At 38.2% G+C, this 19,229-nt stretch overlaps 1 protein-coding gene across 1 annotated transcript; it reads left to right on the top strand.

Moving 5' to 3' along the window:
* Positions 1-10,148: 10,148 nt before the first annotated feature.
* Positions 10,149-18,952, top strand: LOC143857995 (uncharacterized). The gene is made up of 6 exons (XM_077368573.1): positions 10,149-10,578; positions 15,143-15,233; positions 15,648-15,820; positions 17,530-17,557; positions 17,713-17,821; positions 18,617-18,952. Exons 1-6 carry the CDS (start codon positions 10,327-10,329, stop codon positions 18,696-18,698), a joined length of 735 nt encoding a protein of 244 aa, XP_077224688.1. The 5' UTR covers positions 10,149-10,326; the 3' UTR covers positions 18,699-18,952.
* Positions 18,953-19,229: the final 277 nt, after the last annotated feature.

The following is a 19,229-nucleotide window of genomic DNA, read 5'->3' as shown; positions in this document are numbered from 1 at the left end:
CAAAGTAGGCCCCCATGTGATTGGGCAAGCTAGCTCACCATAGCTCACCAACAGTTTCCTCTCTATATATATATATACTCTCACTCTCTCTCTCTCTCTCTCTCTCTCTCTCTCTATATATATATATATATATTCCCTACACATATGTGTAGAGAGTTCTCTACACACTAGCTTAAAATACAGTGGGGGCTCACATTGTTTGGGTGATCCAAGCCATCCATTTTAATGGCCCTCACATAGATAGGGTGTCTACAAAAAATCAGATCCATAGGATCATCCCAACCCTACGATTTGTGGAGGTAAAATGGATGTCTTCAAACCTTCACAAATTAGTCCATTTTTTGCCTCCACAGTTCGAATGGTTAGGATGATCCTATGGATCTGATTTTTTGTGGACACCCTATCTATGTGAGGGCCTTAAAAATGAATGGTTTGGATCACCCAAATAATGTGGCCCCCACTGTATTTTAAGCTAGTGTGTAGATAACTTATACCGTTTTCTCATATATATATATATATATATATATATATATATATATATATATAGAGAGAGAGAGAGAGAGAGAGAGAGAGAACGGTTCCTACACATATGTGTAGAGAGTTCTCTACACACTAGCTTAAAATACAGTGCGGCCCACATTGTTTGGGTGATCCAAGCCATCCATTTTAAAGGTCCTCACATAGATAGGGTGTCTACAAAAAATCAGATCCATAGGATCATCCCAACCCTACGATTTGTGGAGGTAAAATGGATGTCTTTAAACCTTCACAAATTAGTCCATTTTTTTGCCTCCACAGTTCGAATGGTTAGGATGATCCTATGGATCTGATTTTTTATGGACACCCTATCTATGTGAGGGTCTTATATGAGCTTGAGGGCCCAAATACATGTGGGCCCACATTGTTAGGATGATCCAAACCATTCATTTGAAAGGCCCTTACATAGATAAGGTGTGTACAAAAAATCAGCTCCATAGGATCATCCTAACCCCTCCAAAAGTGGAGGGCAAAAATGGGCAGACCACAAATCTGCCCATTTTTGCCCTCCGCTTTGGGAGGGGTTAGGATAATCTAATGGAGCCGATTTTTGGTACACACCCTATCTATGATGGGGCCTTGCAAATGAATGGTTTGGATTACCACAAACAATGTGGGACCCATGTGTTTGGGCCCTTAAGCTCATATCATTTTCCTTTTATATATATATATATATATATATATAGAGAGAGAGAGAGAGAGAGAGAAAACGGTTCCTACACATATGTGTAGATAAGTTATCTACACACTAGCTTAAAATACAGTAGGGGCCACATTATTTGGGTGATCCAAACCATTCATTTTTAAGGCCCTCACATAGATAGGGTGTCCAAAAAAAATTAGATCCATAGGATCATCCTAACCATTCGCACTGTGGAGGGAAAAAATGGACTAATTTGTGAAGGTTTAAAGACATCCATTTTACCTCCACAAATCGTAAGGTTGGAATGATCCTATGGATATGATTTTTTGTAGACACCATATCTATGTGAGGGCCTTTAAAATGGATGGCTTGGATCACCCAAACAATGTGGGCCTCCACTGTATTTTAAGCTAGTGTGTAGAGAACTCTCTACACATATGTGTAGGAACCGTTTTCTCATATATATATATATATATATATATATATATATATATATATATATATATATATATATATATATATATATATATATATGTGTGCAGCAATATGTGAGGAAATGGTTTGTATGCAGCACAGATAGCTTATCTGTGCATGGCTGGACAAACCTTTGAGCTGGGTTGGATGACTTGGTAGCCTAGATGGTGTTCTTATTCTTTCTTTTCTTTTCTTTCCTAGTGCTAATAATTTGCTTTTTTCGAAGTAGGCTTTTTAAATATGGGTCCGCCTAGGCTGAGCTTTTGCTAAAAAATGAATTGGAACAACCCGAACCCAACCCAAATTTATGATAAACGCCCAACCCAAAGTCCTCAAAATTGACCCTTGTGCATAGAATCGTTTGGTTTAAATGATTCAAATTAAATTGGGCTGAAAATATAGCCGTGCCGTTGTCATTTTTAAAAGACTGCTTCAAACCAAATAGAAATCTAATATAAATTCCACCACTTCCAAAAATCAGATTTGGGATCTAAAAGGCACACTATTCTCTTTACCGCGGCCCATATTTCTCAAAAGAATGGGCGCATAAATCAATTCGGGAGGTCCAGAGGCGACATGAATATGATATTAACTTCAACGATGTTATTTTCAACACCTTGATTTCTTAAGATTTAAGAGCATCCCGAGGTTTAGAAAGCACCACGTTGCACTATTATTTAATAGTTTTTTATTATTTCTTTTTGGATACGTGTGTCCAAACTAGATTCACATGAAATTAGACCTGGCAAAAATTGACCCGGACCCGCGGGTTGACCCGGCCCGCCCGTAAATTCCGGGTCCGGGTCAAGATGTTGTGACCCGTTTCTATCGTGACCCGCGGGTCAACCCGGCCTGTCAAAACTGCGCGGGTCCGGGTGGACCCGCGGGTGCCCGTAAAAAACTAAACATAAAAAGTAATGTCGTTTTTTTTTTCCCTTATAAAGTTATAAAGTCTCACTTTCACAAAAAAAAAAAAAACAGGTCGTTTCTTTTGGAGTTTTGGGTTTCTTCTCTTCTTCTTCAACCTCCAGAAGCGTCGCGGCGGCGCGGCGTCGCCACCTCTCCACAGGTACGGCTCTCTCTCTCTCTCTCTCTCTCTCTCTCTCTCTCTCTCGTGAATGAAGACAAAATCTGCTAAAAAGTGGGCATTTTGCAATGTGGGAGTCTTCCTTACAGAGTTACAGTTATGGATTTAAACACCAAAGTGGGCTCCACTAATCTCACGATCCAAACAATTCGTTTAAACACCAAGGACCCCAACTCTCCATTTTCCATTTTATTGATTTATTCTATGGGTGTGAAGGGGTCCATCTATGTTTTGATTCCAATATGCTCAAATTCTTTTCAGAGTACTTTATGCATCATACTTTCAGAGTCTAGGTCACAGACTCACAATCCAATTTGAATCAATCTTTGATTTTCCTTTTCTGGGTTTCCTTCTTTGATTTCTCCGTTCAATCTTTGATTATTCCTTACTTTGACGTCTTTATGTGATTTTCCTTTTTTGGGCATCTTTTGATTTTTTTTTTCTTTTCCCATTTCCTGTAGCAACCTCTGCTTCTTGGACTGGAAATTTTTTATTCTTTGATTAGGTTTCAATATTTTTATTTTGGGTTTCTTTTGATTTTTTCCCCTTTCTATAGCAACCCCTTCTTCTTGGATTGGATATTTTTTATTCTTCAATTTGGTTTCAATATTTCTTTTACAATGGTCGCTTTGGTTTCGAAATTTCATCTAAATACCATTCTTCAATCTCTGATTTCTTTCTGTGATTTTCCTTTTTTGGGATTATTTTGCTTCTTTTTTCCTTCCAATAGCAACCCGGGCTATCGAGAAGGAAAAATCATATTGCCATTCCATTTGCTATAGCACACACGCCCACACGCAAACACAAACCCTAAGGTCAGAGAGAGAGAGAGAGAGAGAGAAATTTTCTGATGGATTTTGATGGTTGATTTTACTAAAAAGATATTGTGGAATTGCAGGGAAAAAGATGTTGAAGAAAGGGGATCTCAGCGTAGATCGATGCTGAGTTTTAGGGAAACAAAAGGGAACGCGTCCTTTGAATGTTCCCTTGCTGGATCCTGTGTTGCCTGTCACTATTCTGAGAAGGTATCTCACATAAGTTTCTGTATTGATTGCAATTTCTCTACATTTTCATTAAGGCCCTGTTTGGATTACAAGAAAAAAAAATATTTTTGCTGGAATTTTTTTACATGTGAGTGGTTGCTTCAATTTACACAAGAGAGCGGCTGCTTCAATTTACACAAGAGAGTGGTTGTTTCGGTTTATTTACATGTGATATCTCAATTGTCATTTAATTGTTTTTTTATTGTTTTGATAACATTTGTTCTAGCCCCATTCCATGTCGTCTTTGGGACTTCTTTAATTGTTATTGTTATTACTTTATATCTTGGCAAGTCAATCTTGGCGACTCTATCTTGCTTCTATTGATGTTCACTTTTTTTTTTTTCTTTTTTTTTTTTCGATAATGCAGCTTCTCCTTTGATCATTAATGTCTGTCACTGTGAATATGAGTACCCCCGTAGATGTAAATGATGATAATGAGAATTTTCTTAATGATAGTACTGCAAGTAGAGTTTGTAAGAAGCGTAGAGCAATAATTTGGGATGAATATGAATCATACTTTGACGAGAACAAGAAAGAAAGGGCAAGATGTAAGTTGTGTAGTAAAAGTTATGCCGTTGGTAGTAGTAGTCATGGGACAAAGAATTTAATAGAGCACTACTCCAAGTGTCCAAAACGTGAAAATATGGATGTAGTACAGATGCATTTAAGTAATGAAATGCAATTGAGGGGTAAAAAATTATGTCAAGAGACATATCGTGAGAAGGTGGCCATTTCAATAATGAAACATAACTACTCTTTCTCAATGGTAGAGCATGAAGGCACTAGGGATGTTCACACGTATCTAAATCATGATGTGAAACCATATTGTAGAAATACCGCCAAAGCCGATTGTTTGAAAATATATAAGAGAGAGAAAGAAAAACTCAAACTTGCTTTGGAGAGGGTTCCCGGTAGGATATGTCTCACATCCGACGTATGGACATCTTGTACGACCGAGGGTTATATTTGCCTCACCGCTCACTATGTTGATGAGAAGTGGAATTTAAAAAGTAGGATTCTCAATTTTTGCCACTTACCTCCACCTCATAGTGGTGTTCTTTTGTCGGAGAAGATATTTCAATTCTTAAAGGAATGGGGGATCGAAAAGAAATTTTTTTCTCTAACTTTGGATAATGCATCTAGTTGCAACACTTTGGTTGAAATCTTAAAGAGCCAACTTCGAGTTCAAAGAGCTTTAGTATGTGAAGGTAGTTTTTTCCATATAAGATGTTCGGCTCATATTTTGAACCTCATTGTTCAAGATGGTTTGAATGTGGATAATATTGCATTAAACAAGAGCCGAGAAAGTGTTAAATTTGTTAAAGGATCCGAGGGTAGATTAGTGAAATTTGCGGAGTGTTGTGAAGTAGTGGGAGTGATGGGGTCAATGGGTTTGCGCATGGATGTACCGACAAGATGGAATGCCACTTTCTTAATGCTTGAGAGTGCCCTCAAACATCGTGAGGCTTTTGCACATTATGCTTTGATGGAACCGGGTTACAAGTATTGTCCAACAAGAGATGAATGGGAAAGGGGGGAGAAAATGCACAAATTCTTGAAGCCATTTTTTGATATTACAACTCTCTTATCGGGTTCCGAGTATCCAACAGCGAATTTATATTTCCAATGTGTGTGGAAAATTCATTTGCGCCTAAATGAAGAGATAGAGAGTGTTGATACTGTTATTAGTAGCATGGCACAAGAAATGAAACCAAAGTTTCTAAAGTATTGGGACTCTTATAGTGTTGTGCTTGCTATGGCCGTTGTGCTTGACCCTCGCTTCAAGATGAATCTTGTAGAATTTTGCTATAAGAAGATTGATGAAGACAATCACAAGGTGAAGGTGGATATTGTTCGAAGTTCATTGACTTATCTTTTTCAAGAATATGTTACCAAATGTCCCGTGGTAACTCCGAACCATTCTTTGGTGGAAAATAGGGGCGGTAGTAACAACGATGACGACATTAGTGTAAGTTTTCTTTTCCCCCTAAACACTTGTGGTAGTTTCTTTTTAAATTTTGTGTATTATTAATTTATTATTGACTTTCATATCTTAATAATGTAGGAATTTGATTATTATGAATATGATGGTGGAAATAGTAGCGCAAAAAAGTCCGAACTAGACCTCTATTTGGAAGAGCCAAAGTTCGATCGCAAACACTATGCAAACATGGATATTTTAGTGTATTGGAGAGACAACCATGCGAGGTATCCCGTTCTATCTATATTGGCGCGTGATCTCATGAGCATCCCCATAACAACCGTTGCTTCGGAGTCGGCTTTTAGTATTGGAGCCAAAGTTCTCACCAAATACCGAACTTCAATTCGACCGGAAAATGCCCAAGGGGTGATTTGCTCTAGAAATTGGTTGTTTGGTTATGAAATAGAAAGTAAGTTGCAATATTTGATTTACAGTACACAAATAATATTTAATCATATTCTTCTTATGTATTTTAATAAATTAATTATTTGTATTTGGTAAATGCAGGCGATGATCCAAGTGATGAGCAACTAGTGGTGCCATTATCCAAGAACCTGTTGGCGTCGGTGTCGAGAGAATCCACTACCACTAATGCCTTGGAAGTTGCAGGTAAAATATTTAGTTATATAGTTATATTGATGATAACAATGATGTATTGTGTTCATATGGCCCTTCATCATGTATTGTAAATGCCTATTTTTGTTCACAGGAACTATACCATGAGTAGCATGCCTTGGATAGGTTTCAACAAGACCATTGGCGAAAGCTTTAGGAGTATGATAATTTAAATGCGGCTTAAAGATGTGACTTCACTTTGTGAACTTTTCTGTTTCATTGTTTGTAAAATTCATTTTGTGGGTGTCTAAAACAGGGGCCAACATAGGCTAAACAGGGACTAAAACAGGGGCCAAAACAGCGGCCAAAACAGGGGCTAAACATGCGCCAAAACAGGGGCCAACAGGGTCTAAACAGAGGCTAAACAGCCCCTGTTTCAGGTGCTAAAACAGGAGCTAAACAGGGGCTGTTTGTCTTTTGATAATCATTTTATGGATGGATATTTGTCTTTTTTATTACAATGGATGGTTGGGTGCTAAACAGGGGCTGTTTGTCTTTTGATAATCATTTTATGGATGTATATTTGTCTTTTTTATTACAATGGATGGATATTTGTCTTTTTTATTACAATGGATAAAACATGGGTAAAAAACTAAAAATCCTATGATTGATTTCCATAGGATGATCCTAGCCCTCCAATCTGTAGAGGTTTCCATAAATAATAATATGCGATTCCTACATAGATTAGAGGGCTAGGATCATCCTATGGAAATGATTTTTTGGGTTGAACCTATTTATGTCATTGCCCATCACATGGACGGTTTGGATCATCCTATTACAGTGTGTAAAAAATAGGAAAAATGTAGGCATAAAAACAGGGAAAAAAATAACAGAAAACGTGTAAAAAAAGGCAAAAAACCCGGGTGACCCGCGGGTCAACCCGGCCCGTACGGGCCGGGTGTGGGTCCAAGGTCCGCGACCCGTAAAATTTTCCGGGTCACTTTGACCCGGCCCGTTTGACCCGGACCCGTACGGGCCAGGTCAAATCCGGCCCGGCCCGCCCGTTTGCCAGGTCTACATGAAATACATGTGTCTTCATCGCCTACCCATCTTAGCCCTAGAAGAGTGTGACTAATATGCATGTGGCATTCATATCTGTTTTTTGAAGTGAAATATTTCCCCCTTTTTTTTTCTTTTTTTTTTACTTGGGACAGCCCTCTTATATGGGTGGGGCCTAAATTGGGCCTTAATGTTATTGTACGAACCACACCATAGGATGATCCAAACCATGGACGGCTTGGATCATCCTATGTTGTGGACGGGACGCTTCAATTTGAAAAAATATCGGTGGGGCCTACGATTAGGCCTTAATGTTACTGTACGACCAACTCCATAGGATTATCCAAACCATGGACGGCTTGGATCGTCCTATTGTGTGGACGGGCCTTAATGTTACTTTACGACCAACTCCATAGAATGATCCAAACCATTCATTTGATGGGCCACAATGTAAATAGGTTGTGCCCCAAAAATCATTTCCATAGGATGATCACAACCCTACAATCTATAGAGGTTGCATAAGATGTAGTTTCTATTTGGATCGGAGGGCTAGGATCAGCCTATGGAAATGATATTTTGGGATGCAACCTATTTACGTTTATGGCCCATCAAATGGACGGTTTGGATTATCCTATGGTGTGGTATGGGCGGGGCCTACATTGTTCAGAGATGGGTTCACCATTCCACCAACCGTTTCTGTTGGGCCCACCAACTGTTCCTGTTGTGTGTGTGGAGAGAGAGAGAGAGAGAGAGAGAGAGAGAGAGAGAGAGACCGGTCAACTGGTGGGAAAGTGACATACACGTTAAATCCTAACGTTTAACGTTACCCAGCCGGGGGGGGGGGTGGGGGGTGGGGGGGAGGGGGTATCAGTGCCCCTTATATAATCATATCTGTTGACAGTAGCGGAAACTATAAGTCCGGCAAAAGGCACTTGAGAAAACTTTACATACTGATTTTTGTAAGGGAAGTGAAATATTCACCTATATCACTCCTTTTTGAAATCATTTTATCTTACTCATGGAAAGTCCGCTCTTGATGGGACCAATATCACATGGATCACCAAATGATGTTCTATACGATCAACGGTCTTTTGGTACGTAAGATAGGGTTTGGCGGGGACTCCTGCTGGTTTGTTAGATAAAGAGAAAGATCTTACACTTATGGGAACCCTAACTTGGAACACATAAGAGAGGGAGATCCATAAACTCAAGATAGACAAGACATAAGAGTTCAAATTGCTCAATACTCTTTAGTTACATAATTGGCTAGCTTGATGGGAGCATGTTGGGATCTTTGGGAGCCTCTTAAGTGATTGTTTTTTGGAACCTTCAACCATGGTTCACTTTCAGAGTGATTGTTTTTTGGGACCTTCAACCATGTTTCACTTTCAGAGTTGTTACGGTTCTGAGGCTTCTCCCTTAGCAAGATCTTGGAACCTTCAGCCGTGGTTCACTTTCAGTGGGCCCCACGATTTTTGGGTGATCTAAACTATTCATTTGTTGGGCCCTTATAAAGATAGGGCGTGTCCAAAAATTCTCCCCGAAAACATTTCCCTTTTTCATAAGATATTGGTATTTTGGTCTTTTTCATAAAATAAAATAAATATATTTTTGTAAAATTATATTTTACCATTCAAAATTTTATTTTTGTACATTTAGGTTTTGGGGAGTGATAAATCGACTCCCATGTATCTAAAATTGACCCCCATCTGTCTATCTCTCTCTAACCCAGAGGAGAGAGAAAGATACATAGGGAGTCGATTTAAGATATTTGGGAGTCAATTTATCACTGCCCTTAGGTTTTTTGTCATTTTTCATAGAGAAGGGCACTTTGGTCATTGTTTATGAGATAGGAGCATAGTTTTAAATTTCGGCCGAAATCCGAAATTTCTGATTTCGGTGGGGACCGAAACCAAAAGTTGCCGAAATTTTGAATTTCGGCGTCTTTTAAAAAAATAAAATAAAATTATTGTTACAAAATTTTGGAATTTCGGTTTGCAATTTCGAATTAAAGTACGAAATTTCGGATTTCGGTGGGGTCCGAAATTGGTACTGAAATCGAAATTTAAAACCTTGGATAGGAGCAAAGTTTTAAATTTCAATTTCATTACCGGTTTCGGGCCCCACAAAAATCGAAATTTTGCTCAAAATCCAGCGATTAATAAAAACAATATTTTATCAGTTATCGAAATTCTTGAAATTTTGGGGTAATTATAAAATAATTAAAAAAAAAAATTCAAAGTCCCTAAAATTTCGCACGAAATTTCGGAAATAACAAAATTTCGACCGAAATTCCGAAATTTCACCCGAAATTCCGAAATTTCACCCGAAATTTCGTGTGAAATTAATACACGTTTCGGGTATGTGCCAATTTCGTTTCGGTCGAAATTTAAAACCGTGGATAGGAGTACTTTGATCATTTTTCACGAGATGTGGACAAACAACGGCATGCATGTGCATTTTTGGACTTGTAGCAGTTCAGGCGGTGCGAATTATTCATATCCCTTATTCTCAAATCTTAAGAACAAGCGACATGTTCAATGTTCAATGATTGCCTCTGAAAATTCCAGGACCATTGCCGGCCCGAAGGCCTTTCGTCTCGGATCCTAAAATTTAAAATCAAAAGAAAACTAATATCTCCCTACCCCTTTTCTTCCTTTGGCCACCCACCTTAGTACCTTACCGTATTTCTTACTGCTCTTTTTACACCACAGAGGGTGGCTGAAGAAAAAAGGAGTCAATATATCATTGTCCGTATTAAAATCAAACTCCTTTTCGTCTAACTTTAGCCAACCTGTCTTCCCTTGAAGAAAGAGAAGAAAAACTGAGAAGAAGAAACAAGAAAAGATTCAGGAAAGAGCAGAAAATGTGCTTAACAACAAAAAGAAACAAGAAGATAGGGTGAGACAGCTAGGGCGTCTGAGATTTCTATTTTTTTTTCTAGGGCATGGAGGTGGTAGAGGTCTCAGGTTTGAAACCCTCGGTCCTCGCCGCCGGCGGCCGGACGGGAAGAGTGGAGAGAGATCAGGTGAAGGTGAGGAAGGAAACGTTACAGGCTATTCTTGATCAGTGCCAAAGAGCGCTTGAATTGCTCAAGAAAGAAGATGATTGTGGTGGTGTTTCGGAGGAGTATGATGAGGATTCGTCCTCGTCTTCGACTTCGTCTTCGCAGTGTGGTGGTGATTCGGAAACGGATGAGGTAAGGGAAATTCTCTCTTGATTCTGCCGTTGGATCTTGTTTTTTTTTTCTCTGTTTCTTGATTTTAGGGTTTTGATGCTGAATTGTACGTGATCGAGTGAATTATAGGGTTTTGATGTTGAATTGTACGTGTTCGAGTGAATTCTAGGGTTTTGATTGTGACTTGTATGTGTTCGATTGAATTCTAGGGTTGAATTGTACATGTTCGAGTGAATTTTAGGGTTTTGATGTTCAATTGTACATGTTCGGGCAAATTCTAGGGTTTTGATGCTGAATTGTATGTGTTCGAGTGAATTCTAGGGTTTTGATGTTGAATCGTACGTGTTCAAGTGAATTCTAGGGTTGAATTGTACGTGTTCGAGTGAGTTCTAGAGTTTTGATGCTGAATTGTACGTGTTCGGGGTGAATTCTAGGGTTTTGATGCTGAATTGTACGTGTTCGGGTGAATTCTAGGGTTTTGATGCTGAATTGTACGTGTTCGGGTGAATTCTAGGGTTTTGATGCTGAACTGTACGTGTTAGGGTGAATTATAGGGTTTTGATGGTGAATTGTACTTGTTCGAGTGAATTATAGGGTTTTGATGCTGAATTGTACGTGTTCGGGTGAATTATAGGGTTTTGATGTTGAATTGTACGTGTCCGGGTGAATTCTAGGGTTTTGATGCTGAATTGTATGTGCTGGAGTGAATTCTAGGGTTTTGATACGTGTTCAAGTGAATTCTCAGGTTTTGATGTTGAATTGTACGTGTTCAAGTGAATTCTAGGGTTTGATGGTGTGGAATTGTCGTTGTTTTTTTCAGTCTTTTTTCTTCTTCTTGATCTTTGCAGATGCTTTCTTCTTTGCGATCAATGATGCCTAGTTTTGGAGAAAGTTTCTTCGGATATTGTGCGGGATTTTATGTTTCTGTTACTAGATCATTGTGTTTGGGAAGTTCTGCTGTTAATGGATTTTATGAATTCTTTTGCAAGGTGTAACAAGGAGTTGAGCTTCTTAGTTTTGAGGTTTTCATTGATTGCTGTAGGAAGTTGTTTTCAAGAGGTTGATCTAAATGGGTGTGGTAGGATTGTGTTTTTTTTCATAGTTGTTAGATTTGTAAGTGGTGGTCATGGGGAGATGATTAATGCTGGAAGATACCCAGCTTTCTTAAATCCTGACCTAAAGAGTTTCAAACCCAGTGAGTACTAGGTTTCCACAGTCTACAATGAGCAGGTTCACTCTACACTAGGATCCTTTATATGGTAAAGCCTTTAAAAAGTAGGGTTTTCTCACCAACAGAGCACCCTCTAACAGGGCCCCTAGTGTTGATAAAACAACTAGCAAAAAATCCTCCTTGATAGTAATTTTTTACATAAACTGTAATACCCAACTCACACCTGGCAAAACACGTCACCAGCAAGACAAACCTCACGGAGTGTAAAATATTTTTGTTTTTAGTGAAGTCATTTTTGCCTATTTTGTGTATGTCTTGGGCCTATTTGTTCTTTGACCAGCATCAGCACAGTAGTTTATAAGTAATCAATCCTAAAGTGGATTCCACATTTAACAGATGATGTGGCATATATGTCATAGCAATAAACATTTATGTGAATTCATTTGTTAAACTTGCATGCTACGCATATTTGCGGGGAATGTCTAATTTAGGCATCATGAAATGCCATTATTGCACTAAAGCATACCAGACATGCTACATGCATTGAGATTAAGATCCCCCTCTTTGCATGCTAATTTTTTCTTCAGTTTTGATAGGAATGATTCCATTTCTCTTAGCGCCTAACTTAATGGCTGTGTTTGTTATAGTGGTGAGTTGCTTTTGTGTGTGAAAGATATAGTAATGAGCATTTAACTGCCCATGTGTATTGTGAAGTGGGTAGCTGGAATGATAGCACAACATATTTGCAGGGATGGCATGAAGAGTTCCTGATTACTGCTATGTGTGTGGTGGGTTCGGTAGGAACCTTGTGCATGCTATTGATCTTATCTTTTAAGTCAAGTGTGTGGATTGTTCGCCTTATCAAGTAATTAGTTCGATACTTATAGCATGAGAAAAATCCTAATTCTATTAAAATTCTTACTTGTCTGAAGTCAGTATTTGGTAAGTAATTGCAGCGTGATTGGATTCGACTGGCAATGTACTTGTGTTGAAAATTATTTTGTCCACAGCTGAACGAGTTTGTGTTGCAGAGTATTAGGCATGCCATGAAATGGAAAATACAATCCATCAAATTATCTGTGTTTGAGCTATCTAATTCCATGACCAAAAGCTCTGGCCATGTTGTATGACATATCTATGTTTAGACTTAGTGGGTTCCTTGGTGTTAAGCTGATGAGATGCATATAATATGCTACTATGAAGTTTCAGCCTTGCAGGATACATTGGGTTTTTCTTTTTGAACTGGTAAGCAGACACTTTATTAAAATAACAGAAACAGCAAGAAAAATAGATTACAACTGGGGCATAGCTTGCCTCACATACAAGCAGTCCTTACAGGATACAAGAGTTGTAAAGACAGTCACTGAAGAACAGATAAATGGAAATGAGAAAGTGGACTTGTCATATAGGAGTGGAGACACAGTGGATAAGGACTGCTAAGCAGAGATTGGAGTTGCATAGAACTGAGTCAACCTCCAGAGAAATGGCATTGTGGAGGATGAGAATCATGCGCATTATAGTTAGTTGATGACTGAGTAATAAAAGATGAGATTACTTGAAAGAAATTGTTACAGGAAGTAGGTTGTATAGGAGAAATTGCGAGAAGAACAGTATAGAAGCAGCGGAAGATTGGTAGTTTGGAGCATAGTTAGAAAAATATGATTCGGCAAAATAAACAGGACGGCAAAGCTTTGGGTTTAATATTGTATTGGTTCAAAACACAAAAGTAAGAAAAGGTCAAACAAGCAGAAACATGAAGAAAGCCCATTTAATATGTCTAAAATTTTGTCATTTACAAAATATAGTGGGTAAAGTTGAAAAGTTGTCCAAAGAAACGTGTTTAATACATTTAAAACGCGTTTTAAATATTTTCCTTAAAAAATATGTCAGCAGTTGAGAACCAGATTCTGTCACACAATTGATATGCTAACATGATAGATGGGGGGTGATCTGTGGTACTAGAATAAAAAGGAAATACCTGTTTATGGTGAATAAAGTCAAAAATAGAAAAAAAAAGTGAAACTAGACACATGGAAGAATAGAGAAAACATAAATGGGAGAAAGCATTCACTTGTTCGAGATTGGAGGAAGAACTGGTGGGTTCTTTGATTTGAAAGAGACAGACTGCCAGCTGTCTTGCATACTGTTAAAGTATAAATGATTAAATAACGCTTCTCCGACAGCTTAAGCTTTTGGAGTAACTGGTAGTTTCACATGGTATCAGAGGAAAGGTCCTGAGTTCAAACCTCCTTCATGTCTAAAAAATCTACATGCAATGGTCAACCCAAAAGTGGGGCAACATGTGCCACGTGTAGGCCAACCCATAGAAAGAGGGGCCACACGTGAGGGGGAGTGTTAAAGTATAAAATATTAAATAACGCCTTCTCCAACAGCTTAAGCTTATGGAGTAACTGGTAGTTTCACAGATACCATTGCAACATGGTGGTGGTGAGTTAAACTCGTTGATGGAATATGTTCACGAGTTCATGGAACTGTGAATAAATTACAGTTGAGCAGACTTGCACAAAATAAAGAACATAAAAAATGGTCAAATAACAATAGTACACGAAAATTGAGGCAATTATATGGAAGTATGTTGGAGGTTCTTTTCTGTTACTTGGGTATGTATATATGTTGTGGGTATCAAGATGTCAGGTTGGATGCGTTAGGACGAATAACTCTAGGGAGAAGAAGAGATCAGTATAATGCACCCTTGGCTGTTTCAAAATACTAGCTATAGGTTGATTTTGTTTATTAAGAGTGACTTCAAATTTTAAAGAAGCAAATTTTTGCAATCATTTCAAAAGTGACTTCAAATTTTAGAATGCGTTATGAATATTTTAGAATGCATGTTTAAAATTAGCATTTGGTTTTATTTATATTCTTTTTAATACATTCTTTAATTTTCATGCCACCAGATTTTTGAGTATTCGTCCTATGTGGTGCATCGGCGTTAACAGTATTTAACTTGTACAAGGAGTTGAAGACACCTGCATCTGTGTGCAAAATGTACATAAGGTTTCAAACAAACTTTGGAACACCTTGAATGATGACATAGTATTTAAGAACATTTTATGACGAAGAACTACTTAATAAGAGAGATTTAACATACTTGTCTAACTAAATGTCTTCATAGTGGAAAATTATTTAGATATGTTAATATTTTAAAGATTTTATTGAATGGTAATTAATATTATAAATATTACCAATTCACAATGGTATAGACACTCATTCCAATATGCATGTCCCTGAAGTGTGCACGTCTAATGTGCCTGTTTTTAAAAGGTACCACTGTTGCGTCACATTAATTGAATGTATCACTCAGGCTTAGAAGCTAGTTGTACAGGTAGTTGTGGTATAGTTGTATAGCTTGTCATTTAGAAGATTCAAACTTGTCTCCTGTTGAATATGCAGCTCTGTGATCTTCTCAAGTCGAGAGTCGAATCACCTAACTTTCTTGAGAAGCTTGGAAGCATCCACATGTCATCTTCTCACAATCTAGCTGGTATGCATCCAAATATGTATTCTTCCCCCGTTAAATCACTCCTGTATAAATAATTTACTTGTGAATTTTTGTTTTGAAAAGATAATTTATTTGTAAAATTTGTCTTGTGAAGTCGCTTGTTTGTTATTTTATGGTTGATTTTTTTAGGGTGATGATAAATTCGCACCCTTGTAGGATAATTCACACCCCTTTTAATGTTATTTAATGTCAAAAAGCATTAAAGTCTGCCACAATTCACGTTATAAGGGGTGCAAGTTATCTTAAATGGGGTGCAAATTTATTATCCCCCCCTTTTTTTTTATAATAATGCATTTTGAAATGTGCCTAATATTGTTGGAGACTATTTGGTCCTTGTTTAAGGTTTGTTTTGAGATTATTGGTAGCTTCTAAAAATATATATTTCCATGGTAGCAGAAGAAGGTAGCTCTTGGGATGTGGTTAGTGAAACCGATTTATGGGAAGGTGGACACATTGAAGGGGAAATTGAATCAGACCAAGAAGGTTATGTTCTTGTTAGAGAAGAAGATATAATGGAGGGAATCGCACGTTTCATGGCTGAATATCTATTGTCACTAAAACAAACTAAGGTATGTTTAGGTTTTCCTTGACTTTTGAGCTTTTATTAGGTCAACCGTTTCTTCCTTTATATAAGAAATTGAGTGAGCAATTATATATGTTCGTTGGCCCTGTAAAGAAAATTAATATATGTTAAAAGAAAAGTTTAAACCCACAAACGAATGGGAGCATGCTTATCGCATAACTTAAATAGGCAAGTCCATGATTGACCCACTCATCAGGCAATTTCTCAGCCTTCGTTTGATTGAAACATCTTGATTTGCATTATGAAGTTTATCCATCAGAAAATTAAATAGTGGAAATCCTCCACAAAGGGTCACGTCACCTAAGCCCTAATCTCCAAAATGAGGTTGGGGAAATCCTCCACTTCTAGCACTTAGAAAGGCCTTTTGTTATTCATGACACTAACACTAGTCTCCCTCAATAACTTTAGTAGTCCAACATTGTTTGGTACTCTGGTTTCACGACGGAATACTTTGTGGTAATTGTCAAACTTGGTTGCATTCTCTGTTACCATTAAACATAGGTATCAGTTTTAGGGAAACCATAAAAGGCTGTAAAGCCTCATGGATCATGATCAACCATGAGAACCTACATGATGCGTTGGGGAATTGGTGGTTCTCATATTTCTCAGAAGATAGGGAGTCGATAGGTAATCAATGGCCATAAATCTTGAGCTAAGGGACACCCACCTCTTTGTAAGTTCTCTCATATTTCTCAAAAGATATGGAAATCGATAGGAAATTAATGGCCATAAATCTTGATTTATAAGCTGTTGATGTTGCTAGAGATCCAAATTGACTCATGAAGGAGTGCACGTTGCTAGAGAGCCAAATTGACTCATCGAGGAGTGCTCTCTCTCTCTCTCTCTCTCTCTCTCTCTCTCTCTCTCTCTCTCTCTCTCTCCCCCCTATATAGATAAGGAATTATTATTGATACTCATAGATTTAGGATTTTTCGACCGTCATTTTTATCTTATTTGATGGAGTTCTCAGAATATGTGTCATCTGGGTCAAATATTTGCTCTGTTTGTCCTGGTCTTTTTATATTTCAATGTGTCATCCATGTTAGCCAAAAGGTTAACTGCACTCCTTAAATTTATAATCCTTGACAGCGAGCATAATTTTCTTGCTTTTACTTAGAAATCATAGGGAGGAATTGTAATTTTCTTTGAAGAATTTAAGGTACTTTTCCTCTTTATAGGATGAACCCAACTAGTGCCAGGATTATACTTGGTCAATTTGAGCCGGGTAGAGCCTTTCACCTTCTTCATGAAAATTTTCTAAAGGATTCATTTGCCGACCCCAACTAGTTTGGGACAAAGGCTTAGTTGAGTTTAGTTCCTCTTTATAGGATGAACTTCTGCGAATTTATAAACCCAGCTGTTCAGAGTGAGGATACTGTAGTTACTTGCTTCATGTCCATATATATCTTCTACTCAGTAGTTATGTTAATTAGGAGGAGCTGAGGAACACTAGGGCAGTTTGTCCTCTTTCTGTCCCTTTCAAGTCTGAGAAGTTAGCCATTCAATTTCAAGGAATGGAGTTTATATATGTTAACAATGGGTATTCAGATTGTTCCATGTTGCTTGTGTCTTAAACTGGAAAGCAGATCAAAAGTTGGCAGCTTGAGTCTAAAACCGGCTAAAAGATCTATTGTAATTAGTATACTGCAAAGGCTTAGTTGTATGAGATTTGATTGCTTGCACTTTGTTTTGCAGGAACTGACCCCTAATCAACTTCAAGAGGGTGAGTTTGAAGGCTGTTTTGCTATTTTCCCCCTTTCTCACAAATTCTAAAGAGAGCTTATAATGAAAATCTGTGAAGTTGATTGTCATTTTGTTCTTATATAATTATGTTAATGTCTAGAGACTGACGATTCCTATTTTTGTTCTTCATTCCAGCTCTTAGCAAAACATTCTCTGTTAAAAAGAGGAAGGGGAAACTTCAAAAGGCATGGGATGGAAGCAAAGTAATTTACAACGTAGCATCTTGGGGCGCCACTGCCATTGGGTAGGTTATGTTTCACCACAGTTCTTTGCTTTCTTCTGATTGCAAGATGTGGGTGGTTTCTTATACTTCTCTCTAGCTAAGCCTCTTGGTTTCATTTGCTGCATATTTGAGTTTCTATGCTCAGGAAGGCAGCCGTGTGTTACCGTCCATAGTAACGGGGCCTTTTGAAAGATCTGAGTACCCAGGTATTCATGCTATCTGGTGTCGTCAACCAGCCCGTCTGTGTATGGACACCAGATCCCATCAGCAGTTAGGTAAGGTAGCAACAAAAAAAGCCATGTTACCATGGACGGTGACACAACGATGTCTTTGTATCATTATTTTGTTGCCAATACTTCAATGGGTTTGGGGTTCACATCTATTTGCTTTTAGAGCTTTAGAGCTTTAGGAATGGTGATCTCTCTGAGCTGTTTTCTTTCAAGTTCATAGCTCTAATGATGCATTACTGTGTTTTCTTTCCATCTCTGTATGGATAAGGGAGTTTTTATATGGTGCCCGATCGTCAAGTACCGTGAAAACGGTTCCACCCTTGATATTTGATCCAATAGCGGCCTCTTAAAAACTGAGCTGCTGTTGGATCAAATATCTAAGGATGGTACACTGAGCTGCTGTTGGATCGAATATCAAGGATGGTACTTCCATCGTACCACCTTCACCTTCACGGGACTTGACGGTCGGCCACCATATAATTTCCCTGGATAAGGATTGTCTCAATTGATACCTCATGTCTGCTCCCCAACATTTGTACCAGCTTGTGGATTTAGCAAACTCAATTGTTTTGCATTCTTGGAACAGGATATACCAAAACCCAGCTTTGTTTAGGGTTGCCACTGTTGCCTTCTGGACATCGTGTCGCGTTGTATCGAAACTGCTGTGAATCCCCACCTTCCATGTTTGCTTCTGCAAAGACGTTGGATTAGCGGGGTTTGCCGCAACAAAAGATCCCTCTCTCTCTCTCTCTACATGGAATTCGGTTATGTTTCAGATGGCATCACTCTGTTCATGGAAGTGTAAAATTATTATTCGGTTAAAGTCATTTCATCTCATGTTTATATTCTCTCCCACAACTTTTTCTTGTTCATTGTTTGGAACTGTCACACTTCTTCTATGGAGCAAATCTCTTATTTGTTAGTTCTGTAAAATTCTAAGTATTAGGAAAAAATGGGAATTGTTTTAACCCCCCTGGTTTAAAAGAGTAGTCGCTCATAACTCATTAATACATTGAGGTGGGCTGCTCCAAGTAAAAAAGGGGGCGAGTATGATATATCCGCAGAAGGATTTTCACGGACTGGGCTTTGCATAGGAGAGCAGCTCACGGACTGGGCTTTTTTTGCACGGGAGAGCAGCCCACCCCAGATGAATAAAGTGAATAAGACAAAATCTGTTTCAAAGTGAGCATCTGTGGCTG

This window comes from Tasmannia lanceolata, unplaced genomic scaffold, assembly GCF_043159265.1.
Source record: "Tasmannia lanceolata isolate RefF3 unplaced genomic scaffold, GAP_Taslan_0.1 ptg000025l, whole genome shotgun sequence".
NCBI classification, from domain to species: domain Eukaryota; kingdom Viridiplantae; phylum Streptophyta; class Magnoliopsida; order Canellales; family Winteraceae; genus Tasmannia; species Tasmannia lanceolata.
This window is presented reverse-complemented; position numbering and strand designations above follow the sequence as displayed.

Excerpts from the sequence above, each read along its gene's own strand:
- LOC143857995 (XM_077368573.1), top strand. The coding sequence starts at position 10,327 with ATGGAGGTGGTAGAGGTCTCAGGTTTGAAACCCTCGGTCCTCGCCGCC. Across the intron at positions 15,234-15,647 it reads ATCTTCTCACAATCTAGCTG|AAGAAGGTAGCTCTTGGGAT; the intron begins GTATGCATCCAA and ends CCATGGTAGCAG. Across the intron at positions 17,822-18,616 it reads TGGGGCGCCACTGCCATTGG|GATATACCAAAACCCAGCTT; the intron begins GTAGGTTATGTT and ends TTCTTGGAACAG.